At 53.1% G+C, this 26,790-nt stretch overlaps 1 protein-coding gene across 1 annotated transcript in view; it reads left to right on the plus strand.

Annotated features, from left to right (window-relative positions):
* Positions 1-5,928: 5,928 nt before the first annotated feature.
* Positions 5,929-26,790, plus strand: part of RASGEF1A (RasGEF domain family member 1A) — a 38,690-nt gene continuing 17,828 nt past the window's right edge. The window contains exons 1-3 of the mRNA XM_052641352.1: positions 5,929-5,946; positions 11,347-11,393; positions 13,719-13,854. Coding sequence (XP_052497312.1) covers positions 5,929-5,946; positions 11,347-11,393; positions 13,719-13,854 — 201 coding nt within the window. The remainder of the gene's footprint in view (positions 5,947-11,346; positions 11,394-13,718; positions 13,855-26,790) is intronic.

A 26,790-nucleotide genomic window follows, 5' to 3' on the forward strand; every position in this document is an offset into this window, starting at 1 on the left:
GGGGTGGCAGGATTCAGGGGAGCACAGCCAGGGAGGGTTGCTAGGAACTGGTCCCCATTCACTGGAGGACAGGACCAGATATGCTTATGCCCAGGCACCCCTCTTCCTTTCCTTCCTCCACTGAAGGTCCTCACGGATCTCCTCCCGCCTGCCGTCCCTCCTTCTCTGGAAGTGGAAGCCAGGCTTCTGGCACCAAGCATGGAGGGACGGCTCTCCTGATGTACCCAGTTCCCCTTGCAAAGGGCTGGTTCTCTAACGTCTGGCCCCTCCTGGCACCCTTTGTGAGAGCAGGCCCCCCTGCCCAACCCCATGCACCAGGATCTCTGCCTCCTTCCAGCCCTGCCCACTGGGGCACCCAGGCCCCTCCCCAACCCCTAGGACCCTCTGGGTCTGGCTAGGCCCCTGGGGAACTGTCCCCACCTAGCCCGCCTGGCCCTTTGGTTCCCCTGCACCTGGGCCCAGGGAGGGAGCCAGGCTGCAGTTAATACACAACCCTGTGGCCGCCTGAAGTCCCTTCTCCACCTCCTCCTTTCCCAAGCTTGTTGACAGGAGAGTGATGAAGGGCCCGGGTGCAGGGAGCGGCCGCCATCCCAGGTGGTCTGTGCTGTTAGTCATGGTTAGTTACACGCCCAGTTGCACATTTGTGGCAAGTTACACAACCTGGCGGATGGGTGGCTCTACCTTAATCTATTTTCACATAAGACGAAGGGGAGTGCCACAGTCAAGGCAAGCAGAGGCAACGGGAAGGCTTCTTGGGGGATCCTGCAGGGGGCTGCTCTGTTGGCAGAGCAGTAACCTGTGCGGTGTGAGGGGACATCAGAATGGTCTACTCTCCTCTCATTTGCCCTCCCCTGCCCCTTGGGCTCCGGTGGTACCTAAAACCAAATCAGTGTGTTTGTTTCCAACATTATTCTCCAAAGGGAGTGTCCATGGGACAGGGCTAGGGAAGTGCAGACAGCCATGTGTGTTCTCAGTGGACGTCAGCCTGCCTACCTCCTCTGGGTCCCCTGAGGACAGGGTCAGCAGTCAGGTCCTGCCCCAGGGTGTCAAACACACGTGCCCTGAAGCTCACGGGTTAGCGTGGGTGTGAGCTTGGGCAACCCATGACTGCTCAGACTGCTGACTGGCCCTCGGGGCACACCATATCCCACAGGTTCCTGTTAAACACTGTTAGCAAGGGCGTGGAGGAAACTGGAAAAGGCCTCTCCAGAGGTGGTTATGAGTTCAGATGGCCTGGGCTGCCTCCCAGGCCAGGCGGAGAGCCCCTGGACAGCTCAAGTCCTCGGAACTAGAAACTGAGAAGTTTCCAGGGCTTACCACGTGCTTGATTCTCTGGCTTCATGTTTTGCCGGCTGCCCTGTGACCTGGGGGTCATGAACCCTGCTTTATATCCAGGAAATGATAACTCAGAGAGGCGCCTGCCTCATCCATGACACTCAGAGTTGGAGCCGAAGCTCTGCCTGCACGGCTGCCCTGGGTCATAAGTGGCTGGTGGGGAGGGGGCCTCAGCTGGACAGTGTGGGGAGGGGAGTGTGTGCAGGAAGCAGAATCTGACTGTCACCTGCTCCCTCACCAGTGGCGGTCACCTCTATTGGTCCCTCAGGTCCCATGAGACTCTCACCTGAGCCTGCTGGCACCTGCCCCTCCCCCCCCCCCCATGACCCCCACCCTCCCTGGAGCCCTAGCTTCTGAGGACTTAGCCTCCACAGGGTCTTTGTCGTGATGCTGGTCCACACCCCAGCACCTGGGGCCCTGCTCCCTCTGCTCTGCAATGGGAGTCACCCAAGACGAGGCCCCCTTCCATCTTCCAAAACTAAAACCTTGCAGGCTGTACCTTTTTAAAGGAAGGAAGTTTTTACCCAGAGAGGCCTTTGGTTTTGGAGAGAATGAAGAGAGGGAGGCAGAGACCACCTTAAAATGCCCCTTTCCCCAGTTCTGCTTCTCTGAGTTGCGGCTCACAACACACTTGGAAGGGTCTTGGGGCTCAGACAGCTTTGTCCTGACTGGCATGTTATTTCTTCTTCTTCTTCTTTTTTCTCTCTCCCAACTTTTTTCTAAACATAAATTGTTCTGAAGTGTCATGTACATATAGCAAAGTGCATGATCACAAATGTTGCAGCTCAGACTTCTCTTGGGGTGAATACATGGGTGATCAGTACCCAGCCCCAGCAGACCCCTTGGCTCCTGATTAGATGTTCTTTCGCATCTGGTTTCTTCTGCTCCACGTGATGCTGGTAAGACTGATCCTGGTGTGTCCACTCTTGTTGATGGTGGCGCTCCCAGAGTGATTCTACCTCCTCACTGTGGAGGGCAGCCAGCTGGTTCCCAGTATAGAACCATTGTGGACAGTGGTGCTCTAAACACTGCTGGATGGGTCTTCGGGTGTGAGTATGTAAGCATTTCTGGTGGTTCTGCACCCAGCGAGGAGTTCTGCAGTCTGTGTACACTTGGCTTTCTTAGGCACTATTGGTCCGTCTTCCCACGTAGCTTTACCAGTTCAGCTCTCACCACCAACGATGGGAGTTTCTCTTGTGCCACACCCCTGTCAGCACCTGGAATTTTCTGCCTTTCCATTTTAGCCACCCTGGTGGGCGTACAGCAGTATCACACGGTGGTGTGAAGTTTCCTTCCCCGGATGACTAATGAAATTGAGTGCTTTTTCTTATGTTTATCATCTTTTTGGATATCCTTCTTCAAGTCTTTTGCCTATTTTTAAAAAGTGGGGTCTTCAGACTTTTTGATTTATGTGAGTTCTTCATATATTCTGGACATGAAGCCTGAACTGGATGTATACACCTATGTCTAGCTCTGCACACGTATTCACAGGCATACATACACACACGTGTTCACTCAACAGAGAGGTGTCAAGTGCCCCCGTATGCAAACATGTCCCAGTCCCTGGGGCACAGCAGTGAACAGACCAAGGCCTTGCACTCACAGAGCTCAGTTCTCCCTAGAGGAGACACTGACAAATAAGGAAGTAGAAAGAATATGTCAGACTGAAGTGGCCTTCAGAAGGAAAGTTCAGGGGGAGAGGAAGTGTGGGAGTGGAGGTTAACACTGTAAATATGTCACCAAGAAGGTGACACCTCAGTACAGACTCAAGAGGAAGAATGCTGCACGAAGAGGGCGGGCGAGCAGGGGGCGGATGGGGGGAGTGGAAGGTGGGAGGTTTCCTGTCGGAGCACCCACATGGCCACTAGACCCTGGCTTTCATTTCACTGAGGGTTCTGGGCAGTGGATGGGCAGGACCCAACATAGGTTTTAACAGGGCCAATCGAGCTACTGTGTCAAGGCAGGATGGGTGGAAGCAGGGACATTAATTAGGAGCCTGTAGCCCTGAGTCCAGCCTCCTGTCCCAGTTTCTTGTTGGTCCCAGGTGTCTGTACTTGTGAGGATGTCCAGGGTCACTGTCATCCCGGAATCAGGCTTTGCTGCTCTTTGCTCAGAGCGTCCTCGCATGGTCATGGGATAGATGCCCTGTTCCTGGCCTCATGGCCAGCCCACATCATCTGGGCTGCCTCATCTTCCCAGAAGCCCCCAGCACATGTCTGCTGGCCGCACCACACCTGGTTCCTTTTCTACTTTCTGAAGCCAGCTCTGGCAAGGTTACTGGGTTCCCGTATTGGTCCCCTCAAGCTCTCCCTGTAGCATCTTGCTCCCTGAGCCCAGCCCCACCCACAGCTTCAGGCAGGGGAACAGCCTGGCAGGGGTGAGCCCTGGCAGGCCCATCTCCCTGCCTCCATGGGAACCAGGAAGGATGTGGCTGTGGTCCACGTGCACACATGAATGCTGAGGTCACACCTGTGAGCAGAGGAGAGAGCACCATCCATGTATGTGAGGACATTCCCATCGCAGGGACAGTGGGCAGCGGGTGCTCCTTCCTCCTGGGGAAGCATCTACCTTATCAAGGGGTGCTGGTGAAACCTGTGAGTGAGCATGTATAGAAAGGCGCAGTGGGGCTGTGCATGGGCTCAGCCACCTCCTCTGGACCGCAACACCTAGAGAGGCAGAGGGGAAGGCTTGCTCTGAATGCAGGTGGCAGTAGGGGTGTTAACTGCCCACGTGGACTTTCTGGAACTATACTGTGGCCACCTGAGGGTCTAACTGTCCTGCAGGGCTGTGGGATAGAGCCGAGGACTGTCGGGGGGAGGGTGCCTGGCAGACTCCCTCAGGGCAAAACCCTCCACCCCTCTTGGCACCATGGAGTTTTCTGAAGGGGCAGGGTGGCCAGGCAGGCTCAGGACCAAGGATCCAGGCTGGTCCTGGTGCCATGAGTTCCCTGTGGAGGCCACTGTGAGCTCTGCATCCTCTGACTGGCGTGAAAGGAGATGCAGAAGCAGCAGGGGGAGGATAGTGTGAAAGCTTGTGTGTGTGTTGGGTGGGGGGAGCTGATGTATCTGCAGCCCTGGCCATTTCTGCTGATGTTGCCCCCTTCTACCTAACTGCCCACCCCAGGAGCTGTACAAGACTGTAGCTAATAGTGCAGGTGCTGGAGCAGTGAGATCTGGGCTCCAGTGTTAGAAGAGAAAGTGGAGTGCCTTCCAAACTGCTGTATCCTCTTGCAGGAGACTGGTGAAGGGACTCAGCACAGCCCCTCTTTCCTCAGGACAGAAATAGCCGTCCTCCAGGACTCAGCCTGAGGGCCAGTCTTGCTACTGGTGACAGAACAGGCAAAGGAGAGGGAGTAGCTGAGGCGAGAGATGGCTGTCTCACAGGGCTGCTGCGGTGAGGTGCGGGGCTGTCCAAGGCAGGCTTCCAGCGGAACTGCCTGAGTACTGACAGGGCCAGCTCTTCCCATCCCAGCCCCAGGCTTGCTCATGAGCTCTCCCAGATTCTGCCCTGTTCCCATTCCCAGCTCAGCCTCTGGGCCCTCTGGTTCTAGACCTCCCAGAGAGGACAGCCTTCCCTCGGTCCACCTTTCCCTTTCAGATTCTCAGAGCCTGGGTTGAGGGCAACGCAGGAACCCGGTGGAGGGGCGATCGGTTGCCTGACAGGATTCTTTCTCAGCGCTGGGGCTCCTGAAGGCGGAATGACGCGTCGCTGTGCCGTGTGCCAGGCCCTCCCCGTCCCGAGTCTTAGATTAGTCCTCCCACAAAAGCAGCTGCTGTGTCCCCTGTGTTCACTCAAGGAAACAGGACAGAGTTCCGTGGGACGCTCGAGGCCAGAGCTGTGTGGAGTGAGAACCCCGTGAGGGGAGGCATTCAAGCCAAGCGCTGGCCAAACACCTGCCGTAGCTCTGTAGTGGACATCTAAGATGAGGTGAGGCTGGGGAGGGTGAAGAGAGGCTCGAGGGAGGATACGGGGGCGCAGGGGGCTCTCCGTGAGCTGGATCTCACCAACACGGCCGTTCCCACCCCGCGCGAAGCGCCAACCAGCACGGCGCCCCTTCGCCTAGTGGCAGAGCCCGTCCGGAGCGCCCAGCGCCGACACCCTGCTGTGGCCTCTGTACTGACGCCACGACCCGCTCCCCCTGCACTCCTGGCGCCCCCAAACCCCGCGCCGGGCCTGTGAGCCTGGCCCACGCTGCGCCGGTCCCCGCGCCCCAACCCCTGCGCCTTCCCCACGCCCTCCAGCAGCGCCCCGCCCCGCCCTTGCCACGCCCCCTACGCCACGCCCATTCGAACCCGGGCCCGGCGCCGGGCCCTGCCACGTGGTCCGCTCGGCCCCACCCAAGTCCCCTGCTACCCCTGGGCCCCCTACCTCGGCCCCACCCAGACTCCTAGCTTTCCGGCCCTGCCCCTCCCCGGGCGCCCGCCGCCCCTCGGCCCCGCCCCTGGCCCGGCCCCGCCCCGCGGGAGGAGGCGGGCGTGGGGAAGTCCGCGGGCGGGGCCGGGGTTTGGAGCCGCCTGGGCGCTCGGGCAGAGAGGCAGCCGCACCCGAGACGCCCGGGGCGCCGGGGGACAGCGCTGGCAGCAGGTAGCCAGGATGTTTCTGGAGCCCCAGGTAGGGCTGCGGCGCGTGGCAGGTGCGGGGCGGCGGGTGGCGGAGGCGGTGACGCGGACGCGCTCGCAGGGCAACCCCTTGACTGCAGGACCGCGGGGCTAGGAATTCCTGTGCCGCCGAGCTGCGGAAGCAGGGCTGACCTCCCGGCAAGGAGTGCGGCCACCCGGAGGACATCTTCAGCCAGGCCTGGAAGAAGCTTGCCCTTGGGAGCCACTCCCTCTGTGGGTCCCCGCGGGCAACTGCTGCCAGGTGGGCTGTGCCCAGGGCTCAGAACGGATAGGCAGCCGAGGCTGCCACTACCTTGCCTGGCCCTGCTTGCGGAGGCCAGTGTTAGTCTACAGCTGAGCGGCACCTGCACGGCTGGTACGGACCCCTGTGGGGCGGATAGCGCTGGGGAGGCAGGTGACAGCAGCCCAGCAGCAGGGCCGGCGGGAGGGTGGCTGCCCTAGGCCTGGCACAGTCAGGCGTGTAAGAGACAAGACCACAGTGCATCCTTTTCCCGACTTGAGGGGCACAGAACCACCTGTTTGCCCTGGAGGAGACAGGGGGACTGTAACGAGGTGGGCACGTGGGAGGTGTGTACGTGTGTATGTGTGATGTGTGGGTGAGAGTGAGATTATGTGAAAACCGTGGGATGTTTAAATATGGGATGTGTGTGAGAGAGAGGGAGAAGCACGGAGTGGGGCAGGACACAGACACCTGTGTGTATATAAGGGCAGTGAGCCTCAGGCTAGGGCTTTGAGGGATGTGGGCCCCACGATGAGGGGCAGCTTCTTTTCTATAGGAAGGAAGCTGAGAACCTGTCATGGAATTAATCCTGAGCATGAGGCAGTGTTACATTTCCATGGCTGTTTATTACAGTTCTTCCTTTGAGATGATCGGGTGATGTGATTCAGGTGCTGCTCTTTAAGCCCTCTCAGCTTGGAGCTCATCAGTGTACACCCAAAACCTCAGGGGCCAAGAAGGGGGCTGCAACCGGGACTAATCAAGCCTGGCTGTGCCCAAGAAGCAGGACTCGTTCGTTCTTTCATGTAGTCATTACTCATTTATTGAGCCCCTGCTATGTGCAGGCACTGTGGATTCAGCAGGGAACCAGATACAAACCACAGCTCCTGTCCTCATGGCTCACCTTCTAGCAAGAGAGACAGGGGGAGAAAAAAAGCACAATCAATAAATGAGATATGGAATGTTACATGGTGATACGTGTTAAAAGAGAAAAAGTAAATGAATAGAAAATATCAAGGGTACATCAGGCAGGATAATTTAGATTATCAGCAGTAGCTGAACCACCCCCAAAGCCAGGGGCCGATAACAACACAGTATAATTTCCACTCATTGGCTTGTCTGTGAGGGGTTGGCAGGGCCCCACCCCGAGCCTTCCTCTCTCAAGGACCTGGGCTGACAGGTCCCATGGCAGAGGGGGAGTGAGGTCCTCGCACTGACATTTCAGTGCCCCACTTCACAGTGCCACACATCACTTCCAGTCACTGTTCTTGAGCCAGATGAGTCACATGGCCCCACTCAATCTCATTAGGACCAGCAGTGACAGTTCTCCTCAGCCTGGCGACATGTCCAGTGTGTTTGGTGCCCAGCACATTGACCACCAGTGTGGGGCTGCCTTGGGTAGGGCAGTCCGGGGAGCCTTTCACCTGAGGACCTGCTGGACGAGAGGCAGGGAGATAGTGGCAGGGGGAGCAGCAGTGCCTGCCAGGATGTCAGGCCAAGCTTGGAAGTGGAAGCTGCCCGTGTGTTCAGGCACCAGACTGGAAGCCAGTGTCAGGGGCAGGGCTGGTGAGGGTGAGAGGATAGTCTGGCCAGCACAAGGGGCTCAGGGGCTCAGCTGAGGGAGTGGAGGAGGAGAGAAGGCCCGATTTGATCACACTCTGAAGGTAAAGTGAGAGGCCCTGTTGATGGTGGAAATGTGGGGTGCAGATGGAGAAGAGGCAGCAACTTGAGGAAGGAGTGGTGGGGAAGGATGCAGGTGGGGCAGGAGGGGGCGCAGAGGAGGGAGAGCAGTTTGACACCCCCTGGGGCAATTCACCTGGCACTTGCGGGCAGTATGGAGTCCAGGGAGGGTCTGGCCCAGCTTGCTCCATCCTGTGGGCTCTTGCCGCCTCTTGGCCATGCTGCCTACACTTGTACCTGCCGGTTCAGGACAGCCCGCCCAGGTGCCACGCCCCCATCTTGCTGGGCCTGCCTGCCGCTCGGTTTGGGGGAGCCTCGCGTGAGCTCCACCAGGGGAGGCAAGGTGAATGGAGGGAGCCAGAGCATCTTGTGTCGACCTGGCTGCCTTCTGAGGTGCTGGGGCACTGGAAACAGTCGCATAACCACCAAGACCGGGCCCACAGTGGTGCAGGGTCTGCACAGGCTGGGCCATCTAGGACAGCCACGTGGGGTATCGGCTTTGGTGTGGGTAGGATTTGACCAGGGAGATGGAGCTGAGGTACTTGTGGAAGCCACCTGCACCCTCCACACCTCTGGGCTCCTTGGGAGTCTCCCTCTGGGGAGTTGCAAGTAAGTGAGCAGAAAAGGGCTGGTCCCTCAGGGCTCTGGTGTGAGACCTGTTATGTCTCCCTGTTATTCCTTCTCCTGACCCGCTGGAAACTCCCTGGTTTGGAGTTTCCTTGGAAGCCCACCTCAAGTCCTCCCTGACGTCTCCCTACAGAGTTATACCCCCCACCGCACGCCGTGCCCCCTCAGCACCCAGCACAGACATCTGATCCCGCGTCTCTCATTCACGCTGCGGGGGTGTTACTGCTGCCTCTGCTGGCCGACAGGGTGCTCTGTGGGCTCCTCCAGTCCCGGGTGTGTGGCACAGGTCACAGGACCTCAGGGATGTTTGTCAACTAAATAAGTGGGGGAAGGAAGAAGCAGACACAAGGGCTGGAGCGGCCCCCGGAGACTGCCCAGTTCTGCTTCCTTGTTTTACACATGGGGAGGCTGAGGCCCACAGGGGCTGCGGCTGGCCTGAGTTCAGCCAGGGGTCAGAGCTGGCCCCTTGACCACGATGTCCACTGTCCCAGCTTCTGGGCTGGCTGGAGCCCTGTGGGTTCCAGGACAAGGGGAGCCTGGAGGCAGACAGAATGGAGAGTCCTAGATGACGGGTCAGGTGAGAGCACGTGGATGATGGCCTCTACTGGGGTTCTCCACTTCTTCCCTGCTGGAGCCCTGCTGCCCCCAAGGGCTCTGGCCCCGTGGCCTCAGGGCGGTTGGTGGGCCATGGGGTTTCTCTGGCAAACCCACTGCCTTGTGTCTCGGCCTCCAGTGGAACCACCCCACCCTCACTGTCCTGCTCACCCACGCCTGCCTGGCTGGGGCCAAGCCCACGGCATTTCCCAAAGGTCAGTGTGGCTGCCGCACGAGCCGCCCCTTGCCCATGGCAAGTGTGAGTCAGAGGCCCTGGGAGCCAGCTCTCCGGTCTCCTCTAACCCTCACAAGGTCGCTGTGCCAGTGACCCAGGGGAAGGCTGAGGCTCCACAATGTAAGGCAGCGCCGTGAGCAGACCAGGCGTTCATCCTGGGGCTGGCTGACCCCAGAGCCTGGAGCCCCTGCACACACCAGGCGCCTGTGCAGCATCCTTAGAAGAGGGAAGCGAGTTCCCAGGGGTGCCCCGCCGAGAGGGCAACATGGGGGGCTGTCAGGGGTATGTGGCCAGGAAAGGGGGCTGTGAGTCGGGTGGCTGATGTGGGTGGCAGAGCGGGCCCATTGGGAATGTGTCCCTGGCCAGCGAAGAGCTGGGAAGCCCTAGGGCATGCACACACGCCCACACATGCAGATTCCTGGCTCACACATACCCTCTTCTCTTTCGCCACCGGAGTGAAAACACACATTCCACATGGACTGAGTCGGGATGTTCCCCGAGGAGGTTGATAGGTAAAATATTGATCTTTAAAAAAAAAAAAATGTGTGTTAGGTAATTGATAATTAAACTCTCTTATTAGTTTGAACAGATTTTCAGTTGGGCTCCCTGGAAAACCAAGAATGATTTAATTCATTTCTAATGTATCTTTTAAAAACTTTCTGATCTTACTGTGTTTTCTAAAAGGTACACAGCAGCTTTCAATAATAGCAGTTGTCCTTGGCTTCATCTTCACTTTAATGAAGAGGCCTCTGACGTTTTGCTGTGAAGTCTGAAATTGACCCTAAATTCCAAACAGATATTCTTCATCATGAGGTACACTTAATTCCCATGTTAAGTGCCAAGAGTGTACACCAAGAATGGATATTCATCCGAGGCTTTTCTATATCTGGCAAAATCATCAAATTCCTTTCCTCTTTGGACCTATTAATGTGTTGACTTATTAGCTTTTCTGAGCTAAATCATCCTGTTCCTGGAATAAATCCCACAGGGTCAGGCAATTGTGCTCTGAAATGCTGCTGAGTTCATTCAGCTGATATGTTGCTTGGGGTATTTTTCATCTATATTCATAGGTGAGAATTTATTCGTACTTTTCTATTAGGGTAGATATTTGTCACATTTATAAATCATGGTTATGTTAGCTTCATAAAATGAATAGGAAAGGTTTTCAATATGAATTGTGTAGTTGAAATAGTTTAAATATATAAAATTATCGGACTCTCTAAGGCTTGAAATAATTCATTTTGGAAACTGGCTCAGCCGGAGCTTGCTTTTATTTTTCCCTGAGGTTTCAGTTGGCTGTGAAGTTACTTAATTTGTACTATGGTTATTGGTCCTTTTGGGTTCTAAATATTTTTAGCCTATTTTGGATATTTATATTTTCTAGGTAATATCCCAGTTCAAAATGCTTTCGGGCCTTTTAGCACGGATTTATATCATCTGTCCTTTTAAGGTTTCTTCTCCACATTAGCTTCTCTTTTTCATCCTCTGTCTTTGCGTTTCTTCCTCTCTTCATTCTTTGCTTCCCTCTCTCCTGTTCTGCTAGCTTCCTTCTTTTCTTCCATCCTTTTGTTGATGAGAATTGCCAAAGGTTTATCTTTAAAATTTTCACTTTCAAAAGAAAACCAGCTCTTGAGTGTACAGCAAGTCCTACTGTCTTCCTTTCCTTAAATCCACTAATTTCTCATTTAGTAATTCCTTCCTCCAGTTTGCTCTGCTGAATGTCTGTTTTGTTTAGAAGCTCTTTAGTTTTCTGAATCAAGTGCTTAATTTGTTTTCATTCCCCACCCCCTGTTTATTTAAAATATATTGAAATCTATGAATTTTTCTCTGAGTACAGCTTTGGCCATATTGAATTTCACGGGATTTCTTCTAAGGGTTATTTTTCTGATGTGTCTATAATTGGAGTTTTGATTGCTACTTGAACACAAACATGACTTAGGGAAGCTTTTTATTAAATGGGTGAAATTTTTTTTTTTGGTTTATCGTTTGTTTATTAATATCCAGACGTATCATTCTGTCGCCTGTACGTTTCCATTTAGGAACTCCATCCGGGTTTCATTGGTCGTTTGATGTGTGAGCAATGTGGGTGAGTACTTTTGGACAGAAGGACATACCTTGCTGTTTTTAGGGCATAATATTTCACATATTTTTCTCTTTATGCTTCCATCCCCACGTCCTCAGAGAATGCCCTGCAGTATTTTCATTCCATTCTACCACGCATCCCTTTGGGTCTGAGTCGCGGTGTCAGGAATTGTAGAAAGTTCTAGTTGGTTGTCCTGCCTGTTTCTGGTCCACGAAGAGCCCTATGCACTGTGCTTGGGCGCCGGGCCCATTTCCTGGGCACAGCGGGGCAAGCATGTTCTCGGCAGTGTGCCTTTCACTTTCAACCCTTGGCAGAAAGAACCCGCCTGCAGGCTGAAGCAGCGGGCTGTTCCTGGCTCTGCTTGGCCAGACTGTGTGACCTCAGGCTGTCCTTGGCCTCCTGGGCTGCACCTCATCCCAGCAGTGGTCAGTAACGCCTTGGGGGCCGCTGTGGGGATGTAGGATGGCCCAGTAGGTGGAAACCTTCTGTGAGTGTCACCTACTGGCAGTGACACTGCGGGCTGTTTCAGCTCAGGCCTGGATCTGGCCACCCAGCACGGGGCCCCTTGGGTGCACAGGCACACCTGGCCCTCGGATCCTGCCCTGGCACCCCACAGTGCTGCGCTCACTGGCCCCTCCATGCACTCCACAAGCAGGTGGCTCTGGGCCAGGCCTTGTCCATCTCGCAGGGACCCTGGACGTCTCCCTCCACCTGCCTTCGCCTCGCACCTGCCCTCCCTTCTCTGGAGCCTGCGCTGAATCCTGGGTTTCATAGCAGATCACGGTGGTCACACTCACCGGGGTTCACCACTTTGGAGCTGTAAGGCCTGGGGCTGATGACTTGAACCCTTGGGGCTTTGTTCCCTGTCTGGAAAATGGGATGACAGCTGCTGTGCCAGCCATGTATGCAGAGCGGCGAGTGGGAACGTGCAGTGCCCTGGCGAGGAGTGGAGACAGCTGTGCTGCTGGTGCTCCTGGGGGCCGGCCGGTTCCAGACACTAGGGGGCGCAGGTCAGGCACGGGGCAGGAAAGCTGCTTGTGTGCATAGGGAGTGGGAGATGTTTCTGTTTGAGGGTCAGGACGTGTGTCCAGGTCGTTTCTGAGAGGCCGTGGCCACTGGACAGGCTGTGCTGTCCAGGCCCAGTAGGGAGCTGGGTGCCTGCTGCCCTCCACCCTGAGGCTGGTACACACAAACCTCCAGCCCCTGCAGAGCGGCAGGATCCCAGGGGTTCCACTCTGGGTGTCTGCCAGGAGGATGACAATTCAGGCGAAGGAAATGGATTTTTATTTGTTTTTAAACACAAAGGAAAATCGTTGCTCAGCCTAATTAGATGTCATTTAAAAATGAAAGAACTGTACGTTCTCCCCCCTCCCCACACTCCCAGACAGCCTGCAGGGTGGAATAGAGGCCACTGTCTACTCAGGCCTGAGTGTGGCTTCTCTCTCCAGCCCCTCCAGCCCTAGGGGCCCAGCCTCCCTGTCTCTCAAGGACCCTCAGCTCTGACCCAGTTCCCTGTTGTCCTGCTGGCTCACAGCCATGCCCATGCTGCTCCTTGGGGTCCTTCCTGTGTGGGGTACCGGGGGAGCCTTGGTCAGATGTTCCCTTCTGGAACCTGGGGTCCTGACAGGAGGCAGATTTTTGCAGACTTTTTTTTTTTGCCCCAGATTTTGCTTCACATACTAAGCACCAATCTTAAGTGGACGTCCTGTAGAGGAAGGAGATCCCAGAGGTGGGATTTCAGTGGAGGTGAGGGGCTGCACAACGCCTTCCTTGGTGGCGCTTTGAGGACAGGAGTGCCTCCTGAGTCTGTCTCATCTTCCTCCCCCTTCTGTCTGAGGCTGTGCCCAGCTCAGCCTCCAGGAGTCTGAGTCACCTGCCCACGTGCAGGAGTGCACCGTGACCCTTGTGGAATCTGAGGCCAGAGGCAGGATGGGGAGGCCCGGGGCACTATCCTTCTGCCCTGGGGGCCCTGAGTGGGAGGCTGGCATGCCAGCAGCCCGCCCTCCAGGAAAAGGGCAAGGATTCTCTGAAATCCTACCTGCTCCTCCCTGGGCCCCTCAAGGCTCAATAATGGGATGGTTATTGGTGGACAATGACATTTTGTCCCTTGAGCAGCCACCAGAAGAAGCTGACTGGGCAGAAAGGGAACGAAGGAGGAGGAGGAAACCCGGACTCGGCAGAATCAGTATTTAGGAGGGTGAAGAGGAGATGGCAAGATTCCTTTAGTCAATTCAAATAGGATTTGGTAATAGGAAAGAATTCAGAAGGAGAAGAAAAAAATGAATCATGCATCTGTAACAAAGCTTTAATTGTTGGCATCTCTCCGAGGCCGGGCCTTTGTGGAGAAGGCGCCGAGGTGCTGCGTGGCTCCGTTCCCATGGCAGCCACCTCCTGGCTGGAGTCCGGCCCACAGCCCTCCACCAGCCTCAGGGACTGCCCTGGCTGGCCCAGAGGGTGCACCGAGGTAAATACGGCTCTTCTTCCTGGCATTTGTGAATATGATTTCTTGAAGCTTGGTTTCTGTGAAAAACGCCACCCCTCGCCCTCATTCCCCGCCAGATCCATCAGGCTGGGAGGATGGGAGCTGCACAGAGCTGCACAGCACCCTGCCTGCAAGGCTGGGGCCAGCCATGCCCTCCTGAGGGCTTCCCTGCTGGGAGGGCCATGGGGGTACAGGGGTGAGGACTAATGAAGCCTCTACACAGAGGCATGTCACCCCTACCACTCTCCACCCCAGGTAGAGCAGCCACCTCAAAGGTAGAGCCAGTTCTTTTATTTAAATTTTTTTTTTCAAAAAAGTTTGGCCATGCTGCAAGGCTTATAGGATCTTAGTTCCCTGACCAGGGATTGAACAGTGCCCTCAGCAGTGAAAGCACTGAATCCTAACCACTGGACACCAGGGAAGTCCCTAGAGTCAGTTCGGAGCCCCACATGCCGGGACAGGGCAGCATGGCCAGGCAAGTGGGTCTGCTGGCCCAGAAGGAGAGGCGGCTTCCCCCTACTTTCTCCCTGTCTGCATCAGGGGCCCAGCGGCTATCTGGAGTGTATGTCCAGAGGGGAGAGGGCTCCAGGGAGGGGTCAGGAGAGGGGCAGTGCCAGCCCCCATAACTGTGTCTGGAAAGGCAGTGGGGACCCTGGAGAACAACTGTCCCTGGGGCCTACAAGTGTCCTCCAGTTCTGACTCCACCGAAACCAACCTGTACTAAGCCTGTCCCGTGCATAGTGGCCTCAGGTCACACTCAGTACCATCTGTGAGGCCTCTGCTGGAGGTGCCAGCTTGTAGGGGAGGTTGCTAGCTCCCAGCTCAGGGCTGGCCAGGTATCACTCCCAGCCTGCTGGACCCCCAGCCTATTTTTGCAGCCAGACCCTGAGTTTTTTTAGTATATGGTCCTGGCAGACAAGACTAGGGTTGCAGGAGCTTAAGAGACACATTTGAGCTCAAAGGTAGGAAGATCTGAAAGCCAGGATTTGGGGAGGGGAAGAACCGCCCCCAAGAGAGAGCTGTCTGCCTACTTGTGTCTGAATTCAGGCTGGCAGCTGCTCTCCTGACCTTCTCCTCTTCTTCCTCTTCTGGAGGACTGATCTCCTTTTAACCCATAATATCATATCCTTATCTGTATAGTCACTGCATCCCAGCCACAGCCTGCCCCAAGGGGCTCAGTAGGGACAGAGACCCAGTTTCCTTCATTGGTAGGTCTCCAAGGTGTGGGCGGGTCCTTGGTAACACTTGTGAATGAATGAATGAACGAGTGAATGGTCAGTTGGTCAAGGAGTGAGGGCTCTGTGGAGCACCCACCTCTTACCCACCTCCAGCGCGAATGACATCAGAGAACCAGACAGTGAGCCCTAGAAGGGTGAAGGGCTCCATTTGGCAGATGTAGGAGGCCCAGCCTCAGCTGCCCCAAGGTTCCCAGCAGAGGTCCCTGGGCCAAGCAGCCAGCATGGATCTTTCCTTAACTGTGGCTTCTGAGTGCTGATGGGGCTACTGCCCTGCTCCCACCAAGCCTGGCTTTTTCTGGAACTGGGATGGAACCAGAGACAGCCCCACGTATGCAGTCATTCTGAAATCTCTGCCAAAGTTTGCCCTCTTGGTTGAATGGTCCTCCAGGATGGGGGGCCAGGGCTGGCACCCAGTTTACCCCCAGGAGCACTTGCTCTCGCTCTCCTCCAGTCAACAGAGGGGAGACTGGCAAGATGTGTAATTTTCAGTTGCTAATTGTGATGCCCTGCAGCTTGCTGAGCTAAAAATAGTCTCCATTTTGTTGAGTAGGTTAAAAAATAGAAGCCCATGTGCTGCCTCCAAAAAAGCACCCCTTGCAAAGCCTGGCAGAGGCAGGGGGCTGTGGCACCCCTCCTCCACCTCCCAGCAGCTCCCTGGGGGCTCATGCAAGATGGGCCCTCAGGGCCATTTTTGTCCCCGTTTTCCAGGAAGCTGGGATGCTTAACTTGGCATCCATGGATGAGCTTCCGGGAGCCCGTCAGTCCCTGAAATTTTATGCAGAAGGTCATGGGAAGGTGCACTTATCCATGTGCTCAGGGCGAGGGCCTCAGTGTTCATCTGATGCTCAGAGGGTCAAGCCCTGGCCAGGCACAATGATGAGCTGGAAAGACAGTCTCCAGATGGAGCAGGGAAGTGGGGCAGGCAGGCCTGGGCACACCTACTCACCGCCACCTGCCTGGGCAGCCTTGTACAAGTCATTGGCACCCTCATCTAAGAAATGAGCATCTCCACACTGCCCCCGGTGGGTTGGGGGAATTGGACTGGATGAGATGTAACACCCAGCACCTGGCTGGGCTCCCAACTCCCAGTGATAAACATCTCAAGTACAAAAGGTTAGGATTCCCTGGTGGCCCAGTGCTTAGAATGCTGTGCTTCTACTGCAGGGGCATAGGCCCAATCCCTGGTCGGGGAACTAAGATCCCATATGGGGCACGGCCACACACACAAAAAGTAAATTAAAGAGAATATATAGAAGGTTAATCAAAGAAAGCTTATCCCTGCCTCTCCATTTAGAAACTTCCGGAACTGCAGACTCCAGGATTGAACTGTACCCTGGGAATCTGGCCTAGACAGCTCCTCCCCTTCAGAGCTGAATGGAGGCCTGACATTGTTCTGTCCAGCTGCACAGGAGTCTGTCCCCTCCCTGGGCTGTTGACCTCCCTCTTAGCTGGGCAGACCCGGTGGACAGTTATTCCTGGAGCCACCCTCTGACTCCTCCCTCTGGGGCTGAGAAACGTGTGTCATGCAGACCCCCCTGGGGTGGGGGCCATGCATGCCCATTGGGCAGTGCCTTCCCTTTCCTGGGATGCGTCCTGAGAGCAGAGTTAGGAACAGGTAACTGGGCATTAGAGGCCAGGAGGCTGGAGGACCCCTGAGAGCCCACAGGTGGGGTTCTTCCCCAGTGGCTCCTGAAGGTTGAGGTTCCTGCCCCACCTCTTGCCCCAAGTCCCTTCCTGCCCTGCCCTTCCACCCTACCTTCCTGTCCAGAGCTTGGGGCATTGAGCCAGGGGGCTGACTAGTGCCCCACAGGCCCTGCTCCTGGGCAGGGACCATCGCCCACCAGGGCTGGGAGGCAAGAAGTGAGGCAGGAGCAGACCTCAGGTATGGGAACACCTCCAGGAGGGTGTGCAAGGTTGCCCCAGACAGTCAGGAGCATGCACAACCCTGCACATGGATGCTGCAGTAACTGGATGTTTGTCTAGAGTCAAGTGTCACTTACATTCTTTAGCCAAGTATATTTAAGTAAATTGTTTGTGATAGCTTCAGCTGTGGAAGTCTTTTACGAGACCACTGGGCAGGGTTAGGCCTCCCCCAGGCCTTGTTTGGTCTCTCATACCAGAAGCAGGAAAAGCACCTGGGAAAGGCCTTTACCCAGGCCTGGATGAGGGTGCAAGTGGAGGATGTGAAGATGTGCGAAGGAGTAGCCATGGGCTCATCCGGGTACACGGAGCGGGCTCTGGCTGTCTTAGTAAGGCCAGCAGCCCTGGGCCTCTGCCACAGCTGCAGCTCCCAGAGGTGCAGGGTCTCTGAAGGCCCTCGTGGGCAGAGCTGGAGTTTGTGAGTGGAAGGACTGTGCCTCAGGTCACAAAAACTGCGCACATGTGGGTGTCTGGAGTTTGCATGCGTGTGGCCAGCGGCAGATACCCTCCTCCTGGACTCCCCTGTACCAGGGCCACATTAGAAGGCATGTAGCAGTGAGTGGCCCCCAGATCTCTAGCTAAAGTCTCTTGAAGACGTTGCGAAAGGGAATTTCATTCATAATCTTCTGCGGAAGAGTCCTAAAACCCCTCTTTTCCCACCTTTGCCGGCATCTCTCACAGCACAGGGGCTGCCCGAGGTCTCCTCTTACTCCCCGACTGTGCCTCCCTCACCTCCTGGCCCTCAGTCCAGGGGTTTCTATGTCCTTGATGCTTTGGTGCGGTGTGTTTCTTAGAAGGTGTGCATGCGTGTGTGTGTGTGTGCGTGTGCAGGGCAGCTGCACATACTCAGAAGCTAAGCTTTTTGGCTGAGTCCCTAAAAAGGGCCTTCGACCTGAGTTGTGTGGACGCAGTGTGCTGTGTGAGCACTTGCATCCGATTGCCCCTGGACTGTAGCCCGCCACGGTCCTCTGTCCCTGGGATTTCTTTAGGCAAGAGTTCTGGAATGGGTTGCCATTTCCTACTCCAGGGTATCTTTCTGACCCAGGGATGAGCTCCCACTTATACCCTGTGGGAAGGATCCCGTGTTCAGAGTCCTTGGCCTGGCTGAGCAGTACCCAGGGGACGGCATTTACTTTCTGAACTATGACACCCCTGGTGTGTGAGCTCTTGTTCTAGGCTGAAGACAGGTTCCTTGTGGTTCTCCCCTCCTGTACACCCACACCGGGAAGTTTGGGGACCAGTATCTTGTCTGACAAACACGGCCAGGGCTCACATAGATGGAGTAACTTGCCCCAAACCAGCACCTGGAGGGAGGCATGGACCCAGCTCGAGGGGTGTCGGCTCCTAAGCCCTGGCCCTCAGGGCACTTAGGAGCCGCTGGGTCTCATTCAGATGTGGGGAGTTGGGGCAGGGGTCTGTGTGGAAACCAGAAGAATAGCTGCCCTTCTCTGAACTCAGCCTCCCTAGAGATGGAGGCAAGGCTAAGGTGCGAGCGCTTTACTGGGGAGCTGGGCCCGGGACACAGGAGGGAGGAAGGAGAGCAGCCAGATAATGGTGCTGAGTTCTGATGGTCAGCCTTACTTCAGTCTTTGGAGGCTCTGTGAAGCCTGTGATCTGAGTCTGCCTGGGGTTTTCACCTGGCTCCGTGCGGACGGACGGCTGGTTGTGTGCATGCGCACACCCACACGGGCCGCGGTGGAGCCACAGGGTCTCCCTGCCCGCTCCCAGCCCACCCTCGGCACCCACTGGTGCCCGCAGTGCCACCACCTGGCTGATCACTGAAATGCAGGGCGTTGAGTCCCAGCCCAGGCCTGCCGGGTCATGCCCGCACTTTCCCTGGACGTGCTTGTCCCTTTGAAAGTTGAAGCCTCCAGGTGACAAGAGCAGCTCTGCCCTCGGTGCTGCTCATCCCTCTGCCGCTGCTCTGCCCTGCTGATGGCTGTCAGGCTGCAGGTCAGGAGTGGTGGCGGGCGGTGCTGGGCCATGTGGGTGCCACCGAGGCAAGGCACAGATGCGAGAGGCACACAACGGCCCCGGTACCACTCCCAGGGACGTGTTTTCCCATCTAGCCTTCATCCCTACCCAGCAAGGGAGGAGGCGCAAGAAACTCTAGGCCCATTTTACAGCTGAGGAAACTGAGGTTTAGAGCGGCTCAGAATTTTCCCTACGGTGTGGAGACCGTGTCTCCTGACTCCAGCCTGGACTCTCACCGGCTCCCAGTACTGAAACCGCAGGAGAGGACTCAGCAGGTGTGTGTGCGAAGGTCACAGGTGAGGGTGCAGGCAGGGGGTGTTAAAGGAATGTAGTTTCTAGGAGGCCGCGGGCTGGGCTGGACCGTGGTGTAGGGGTAGCTGGTGTCTGGCTCTGGGCGGCAGCAGGAAATGGAGCCTGGGGGGCCAGGACAGCCTGCGGTCAGGCAGTGGGGCAGCCCAGGAGGGCTGGAAAGGGACAGGGCAACAGTACAGCCGCAGGAAGCCCTTGTGCCCCATTGCTTGGCCCACCCGGCCCTCCTGACCTACAGCCAGCCCGCTGGACACTGCTGGTGGCTGCCTATCCAGGCAGTAGCAGAGGGCCCCTTAGGCTCAGCCTTTGCCCTACCAGACCTCTCTGCCCGCTCCCAGCCCACCCTCGGCACCCACAGTGCTGCTCTGCCCGTGCAGGGGCACCTGGCACCCTCTGAGGCTTGGCCACGGGGACTCTGGGCCCAGTTAAAGGGAGGACCCTCTTCCTCCACAGTGCCCCTGGAGAGTCGGGTAAACCCATGTGTGAGACAGACAAGTGCTGACACACGGCAGCTGCCTCTGCACTCGGTGCCAGTTCGCTCCCGAGCTGCTCCTGGGCCTGCCCGCGTGCCCACCTGCACCTGTGCAGGAGGTGGGAAACTTGAGGGCCTGGCTTCCAAGAACCAGTGAATCAGTTTCACCGGCCTGACTGTGAGTCGATTGCATCTATAATTAGAAGGTGCTGGCCTTCCTGCCAGAACAGAGGAAGAGCCGTAAGGCGTCAGAGGAGGCAGTGCAAGTCCGTCTCCCACTCCTCTTAAAAGGCCTGCTGCCTTGTCCAGACCAGTACGAGCTGACTAGGGCCAGAGGTGCAGATCCCTGGGAGCTCCATCATTGTCCCCCCAACCCTAGCTCCGTCTTCCCCCTGCCTCGTTCTGGCCTCTGGAGGCTTCCAGAGAGCTCCACCAGTGTCTGAGTCTGCAGCCTTGAAGCAGGTCTGGCTGTAGGCAGGAGCAGCAGAGGCAGGAGAGAGGCTCTGTGTACTTGTTGCTTTGCCCTTTTCACCTGGAAAGCCTTGAAAAACACTAGTGCCCAGGCTGTACCCCCCGCCAGATAGAACTGTTGCGGTGGAAGCTGGGCAAAGTGGTTTTGTAAATTCTTCAGGTGATTGTTATGCAGCCACCAGAGGCACTGACCTAGGTGAAGCTGCTCTCATCACCTGGAGGCTAAAACTTTCAAACGGACAAGCACATCCAGGGAAGGTGCGGGCATGACCTGGCAGGCCTGGGCTGGGACTCAGTGCCCTGCATTTCAGTGATCAGCCAGGTGGTGGTGTTGTGGGTTGGGCCACACCAGGTGCAGCAGCTGCTATTGTTTAGTTGCTAAGTTGTGTTGGCCTCCTGAGACCCCATGGACTATAGCCTACCAGACTGCTCTGTCCATGGAATTCTCCAGGCAAGAATACTGGAGTGGGTTGCCATTTCCTTATCCAGGGGATCTTCCCGACCCAGGGATCGAACCTAAGTCTCCTGATTGGCGGGTGGATTCTTTACCACTGAGTTACTGGGAAAGCCCACACTAGGAGCAGCAAAGCTTTCTAAAGGAGAGGATCTGAAACTTCAGAGAACAGTGAGTTCTGACTCGGGGAGGGTGCACTGCTGCCGCCGCCAAGTTCTTGGTGGTGCTGACCCTGCGGCTCCAGCTTTGCGTTTGTTTTAGAGCATCCCTGCAGGGTCTGACTCCCCGGGGGCCTGTGTGTCTAGAGTGGCCTGTGTGGGGCATGGAGTAGGTACCTGTGTGGGAGTTTGCTCCTCAGGTGGGAGGTGGTACCGCGTTCTTGTGCGCAGTGCTTTACCCCAGTGAGCACACTCCGTCCTCCCAGCATACCTCTGAAACCGTGTTCCCTGTGCCCATTTACAGATGAGGTCATTAAGGCTCCGTGAGGTTGAGGGTCCTGATAAAGCCACAAGAGGCTGATCCGGGCACAGACGCAGGCCTGCCTGACCGCCTTTGCTGCCATCCTGGCCCTGCTGCAGTCGCCCCCATCTTGAACTCGTCTCTGTGTCTTCCAGCATCTCCATGCCTTCATCATCATCACCTACTGAAGGTTTATCAGACTTGTCAATGGCAGCTCTGAAGCCCCCACTGTATCTGCTTCCTTGGATTATCTGCTGTGTGACCCTGGACAGTTACGTGGCCTCTCTGTGCCTTGTCCTCACTGGCAGCATGCAGAGAGTGGCGTTTGCTCACTTGGGGTTATTGTGAGGATGAATGAGATGGTTCCACTCCAGCAATAGTGTCACTGGTGGCACATACAAAGTACTCAGAGTTTTAGCTACTGTTATTTCATTAAAAAAAATTTTTTTATTGACGTGTAGAGAAGGCAATGGCACCCCACTCCAGTACTCTTGCCTGGAAAATCCCATGGACAGAGGAGCCTGGTGGGCTGCAGTCCATGGGGTCGCAACTGAGCGACTTCACTTTGACTTTTCACTTTCATGCATTGGAGAAGGAAATGGCAACCCACTCCAGTGTTCTTGCCTGGAGAATCCCAGGGATGGCGGAGCCTGGTGGGCTGCCGTCTATGGGGTCGCACAGAGTCAGACACGACTGAAGAGACTTAGCAGCAGCATAGTTGACTTACAAGGTTGTATTAGTTTCTGCTCTACAGCAAAGTGAATCAGTTATACATATACCTGCATCCACTCTTTTTTTAAGATTCGTTTCCCATATAGATCATTACTTAGTATTGAGTTGAGTTCTCTGTGCTATATAGTACATCCTTATTAGTTATCTATTTTACATACAGTAGTGTGTATATAGGGCTTCCCAGGAAGCACTAGTGATAAAGAACCCTCTTGCCAATACAGGGGATGTAAGAGAGGCTGGTTCGATCCCTGTGTCAGGAAAATCCCTTAGAGGAGGGCATGGCAACCCACTCCAAGAATGTACATGTCAGTCCCAACCTCCCAATTTATCCCTCCCTTTCCTTCCACCCCCCCGGTAGCCATAAGTTTGTTTTCTACATCTGTTATTTTTTTCCTTACCATTTGTACCATTTTTAAAGATTACACTAATATAAGCAATACATAGTATTTGTCTGCCTCTGACTTCACTCAGTATGACAGTCTCTGTGTGGCTGCAAATGGCATTAATTCATTTGTTTTTCTGGCTGAATTATATTCCATTGTGTGTACACACACCACGTCTTCTTTATCTGTCCCTCTGCCAATGGACATTTAGGTTGCTTTCATGTCTTGGCTGTTGTAAATAGTGCTGCAGTGAACATTGGGATACGTGTGTCTTTTTGAATTACGGTTTTCTCTGAATATATGCCCAGGAGAGGGATTGCTGGATCATATAGTAGAGCTGCGTCTGGTTTTTTTAGGGAACCTTCTTACTGTTCTACATAATGGTTGCACCAATTTACATTTCCATCAACAGTGTGGGAGGGCTCCCTTTTCTCCACATCCTCTCCAGCACTTTTTTTTTCTTTTTGTTCCTCCTGTGTCTCTTGGTTTTCCAGCTCCAAACCCAACTTTCCACTGAGTTTGGCGACCAGGCTTTGGCAATTACCATTCTGGACAGCTGGTTTCCTATCAGGTTCTACCAGCAGGGGTCACTGTAGGGAAACTAGCCGCCAGCGGAGCTCTCTGTTCTTCCATATCCCGCACCAGCGGTTCCCGCCTCCAGCACTTTTGATGATGGCCATTCTGATTGGTGTAAGGTGATACCTCACTGTAGTTTTGATTTTCATTTCTCTAATAATTAGTGATGTTGAGCATCTTTTCATGTGCTTTTTGGCCATCTATATGTCTTCTTTGGAGAAATGTCTATTTAGATCTTCTGGCCACTTTCCGATTGAGTTCTTTTTTGTTATTGAGCTGCATGAGCTGTTTGTGTATTTTGGAGATTGATCCCTTGTTGGTAGCTTTGTACACAGATATTGTCCCCCATTCTGTGGATTGTTTTTTCGTTTTGTTTATGGTTTCCTTTGCTATGCAAAAGCTTTTAAGTTTTATTAGGTCCCATTTATTTATTTTTGTTTTTATTTTCATTACTCTAGGAGGTGGATCCAAAAAGATTTTGTTGCTATTTATGTGAGAGAGTGTCCTGCCTATGTTTTTCTCAAAGAGTTTTATAGTATCTAGTCTTACATTTAGGTCTTTAATCTATCTTGAGTTTATTTTTGTGTTTCGTGTTAGAGAGTGTTCTAATTTCATTCTTTTACACACAGTTATCTAGTTTTCCCAGAGCTACTTACTGAAGAGACTGTCTTTTCTTCTTTGTATACTCTTGCCTCCTTTGTCATAAATTAGTTGACCATAGGTATGTGGGTTTATCTCTGGACTGTCTATCCTGTTCCATTGACTTATATTTCTGTTTCTGTGCCAGTACCATACTGTTTTGATTAATGTAGCTTTGTAATATAGTCTGAAGTCAGGGAGCCTAATTCCTCCAGCTCTGTTTTTCTTTTTCAAGATTGCTTTGGCTATTTGAGGTCATTTGTGTTTCAACTGAACTGAACTGTGTTTCCTTACAAATTGTAATGTTTTTGTTCTAATTCTGTGAAAAATTCCATTGGTAATTTGATAGGGATTGCATTAAATCTGTGGATTGCTTTGGGTAGTAGTCTCATTTTCACAATATTGATTCTTCCAATCCAAGAACATGGATATCTCGCCATCTGTTTGTATCATCTTTGACTTCTTTCATCAGCATCTTACAGTTTTCTGAGTACAGGTCTTTTGCCCCCTTAGGTAGGTTTATTCCTAGACATTTTATTCTTTTGGATGCAGTGGTAAATGGGATTGTTTTCTTAATTTCTCTTTCTGATCTTTCATTGTTGCTATATAGGAATACAAGATATTTCTGTGTATTAATTTAGTATCCTGCAACTTTACCAAATTCACTGATGAACTCTAGTAGTTTTCTGGTAATGTCTTTAGGATTTTCTATGTATAGTATCATGTCATCTGCAAACATTGACAGTTTTACTTCTTTTCCAGTTTGTTTCCTTTTATTATGATTTTTTTCTGATTGCCATGACTAGAACTTCAAAAACTGTATTGAATAAAAGTGATGAGAGTGAACATCCTTGTCTTGTTCCTGATCTTAGAGGAAATGCTTTCAGTTTTTCACAGTTGAGAATGATGTTAGCTGTGGCTTGATGTATATCTTTTTTATGGTGAGGAAGTTTCCTTCTGTGCCCAGTTTCTGGAGTTTTTGTCATAAATGGGTGTTGAATTTTGTCAAAAGCTTTTTCTGCATCTATTGAGATGATCATATCGTTTTTATTCCTCAGTTTGTTAATTGTGTTATCACATTGATTGATTTGCATATATTGAAGAATCCTTGCATCCCTGGGATAAATCCCACTTGATCACGGTGTATGGTCCTTTTAATGTGTTGTTGGATTTGGTTTGCTAGTATTTCGTTGAGGATTTTTGTGTCTATGTTCATCAGTGATATTGGCCTGTAATTTTCTTTCTTTGTGGTATCTTTGTTTTTGGTATCAAGGTGATGTTGGCCTTATAGACTGAGCTTGGGAATGTTTTATCCTCTGTGATTTTGGGGAAGAGTTTCAGAAAGATAGGTTTTAACTCTTCTCTAAATATTGGATAGAATTCGCCTGTGAAGCCATCTTGTCCTGGACTTTTGTTTGAAAGTTTTTTAATCACTTTTAATGTTAGTACTTGTGATTGGTCTGTGCATGATTTCTGTTTATTCCTGATTTGGTATTCGATGGTTGTACCTTTCCGAGAATTTGTCTATTTCCTCTAGATTTTTCTTTTTATTGGCATATAGTTGTTTGTTGTTGTCTCTTATGATCTCTTTGTATTTCTGTGGTGTCCACTGTAACTTCTGTTTTTTCATATCTCATTTTATTGATTTCAGCCCTTTCCCTTTCCTTCTTGATGAATCTGGTTAAAGGTTTATTAGTTTTGTCTATGTTTTCACAGAACCAGTTTTTTCTTTTTTAACTTCATTGATCTTTTCGATTGCTTTCTTCGTCTCTGTTTCATTTATTTCTGCTCTACTCTTTATGATGCCTTTCCTTTTACTAACTTTGGGTTTTGTTTGTTCTTTCTCTCGTTTCTTTAGATGTAAGGTTAGGTGGTTTATTTGAGATTTTTCTTGTTTTGTGAGGTAAGCTTGTATCACGGTAAACGTCCCTCTTAGAACTGCATAATATTTGGATCATCATGTTTTTGTTGGCATATGTTTCTTGGTGTTTCTGATTTCCTCTTTGATTTTTTTCCGTGATCCATTGGTTGTTTTGTAACATGTTGTTTAGCCTCAATGTGTTTGTGTGTTTTTACTATTTCTTTCCTGCAATTTATTTCTAATCTCATAGTTTTGTGGTTGGAAAAGATGCGTGATATTATTTCAGTTTTCTTAAATTTACCTAGGCTTGATTTGTGGCCCAAGGTGTGATCTATCCTGAAGAATGTTCCATGTGCACTTGAGGAGAAAGTGTATTCTGCTTCTTTCAGGTGGAATGCCCTATAAATTTCAAGGAAGTCCATCTTGTCTAATGTGTCATGTAAGACTTCTTTCCTTACTGATTTCATGTCTTGATGATCTGTCCATTGGTTTAAGTGGGATGTTAAAGCCCCCGTTATTGTTGTGTTACTGTTGATCTCCTCTTTTATGGCTGTTGCCATTTAAATTGTATATTGAAGTGCTCCTGTGTTGGGTGCTATATATTTACAGTTGGTATATCTTTTTCTTTGACCGATCTCTTTTTCATTGTGTAGCGCCCTTCTTTGTCTCTTGTAATAGTCTATTTATTCAGTTTTGGCACTGCTGTCTTCATTGCTCTGCAGGCTTCTCCCTGGTTGTGGCGAGTGGGGGCTGCTCTCTAGATGCGGTGCAAGGGCTTCTCGTTGCAGCGGCTTCTGTCTGTGTGGAGCACGGCCTCTGGGGCATGCAGGCTCTGACAGATGTGTCTCATGGGCTCACTGGTTGCGCTTCCTGGGCTCCAGAGCAGACTGAGTGGTAGTGGCACCCGGACTTAGTTGCTCTGCGGCGTTTGGGATCTTTCTGGCCCAGGTATCAAGCCCGCATCTCCTGCGTTGGCAGGTGATTCTTTACCACTGAATCATCAGGGAAGCCTCTACTAGTTGTTTCAGTTCAGTTCAGTCGCTCAGTCGTGTCCGACTCTTTGTGACCCCATGAATCGCAGCACGCCAGGCCTCCCTGTCCATCACCAACTCCCGGAGTTCACTCAGACTCATGTCCATTGAGCTCGTGATGCCATCCAGCCATCTCATCCTCTGTCGTCTCCTCCTGCCCCCAATCCCTCCCAGCATCAGAGTCTTTTCCAATGAGTCAACTCTTTGCATGAGGTGGCCAAAGTACTGGAGCTTCAGCTTCAGCATCATTCCTTCCAAAGAAATCCCAGGGCTGATCTCCTTCAGAATGGACTGGTTGGGTCTCCTTGCAGTCCAAGGGACTCTCAAGAGTCTTCTCCAACACCACAGTTCAAAAGCATCAATTCTTCAGCACTCAGCCTTCTTCACAGTCCAACTCTC

This window comes from Budorcas taxicolor, chromosome 5, assembly GCF_023091745.1.
Source record: "Budorcas taxicolor isolate Tak-1 chromosome 5, Takin1.1, whole genome shotgun sequence".
Lineage (NCBI taxonomy): Eukaryota > Metazoa > Chordata > Mammalia > Artiodactyla > Bovidae > Budorcas > Budorcas taxicolor.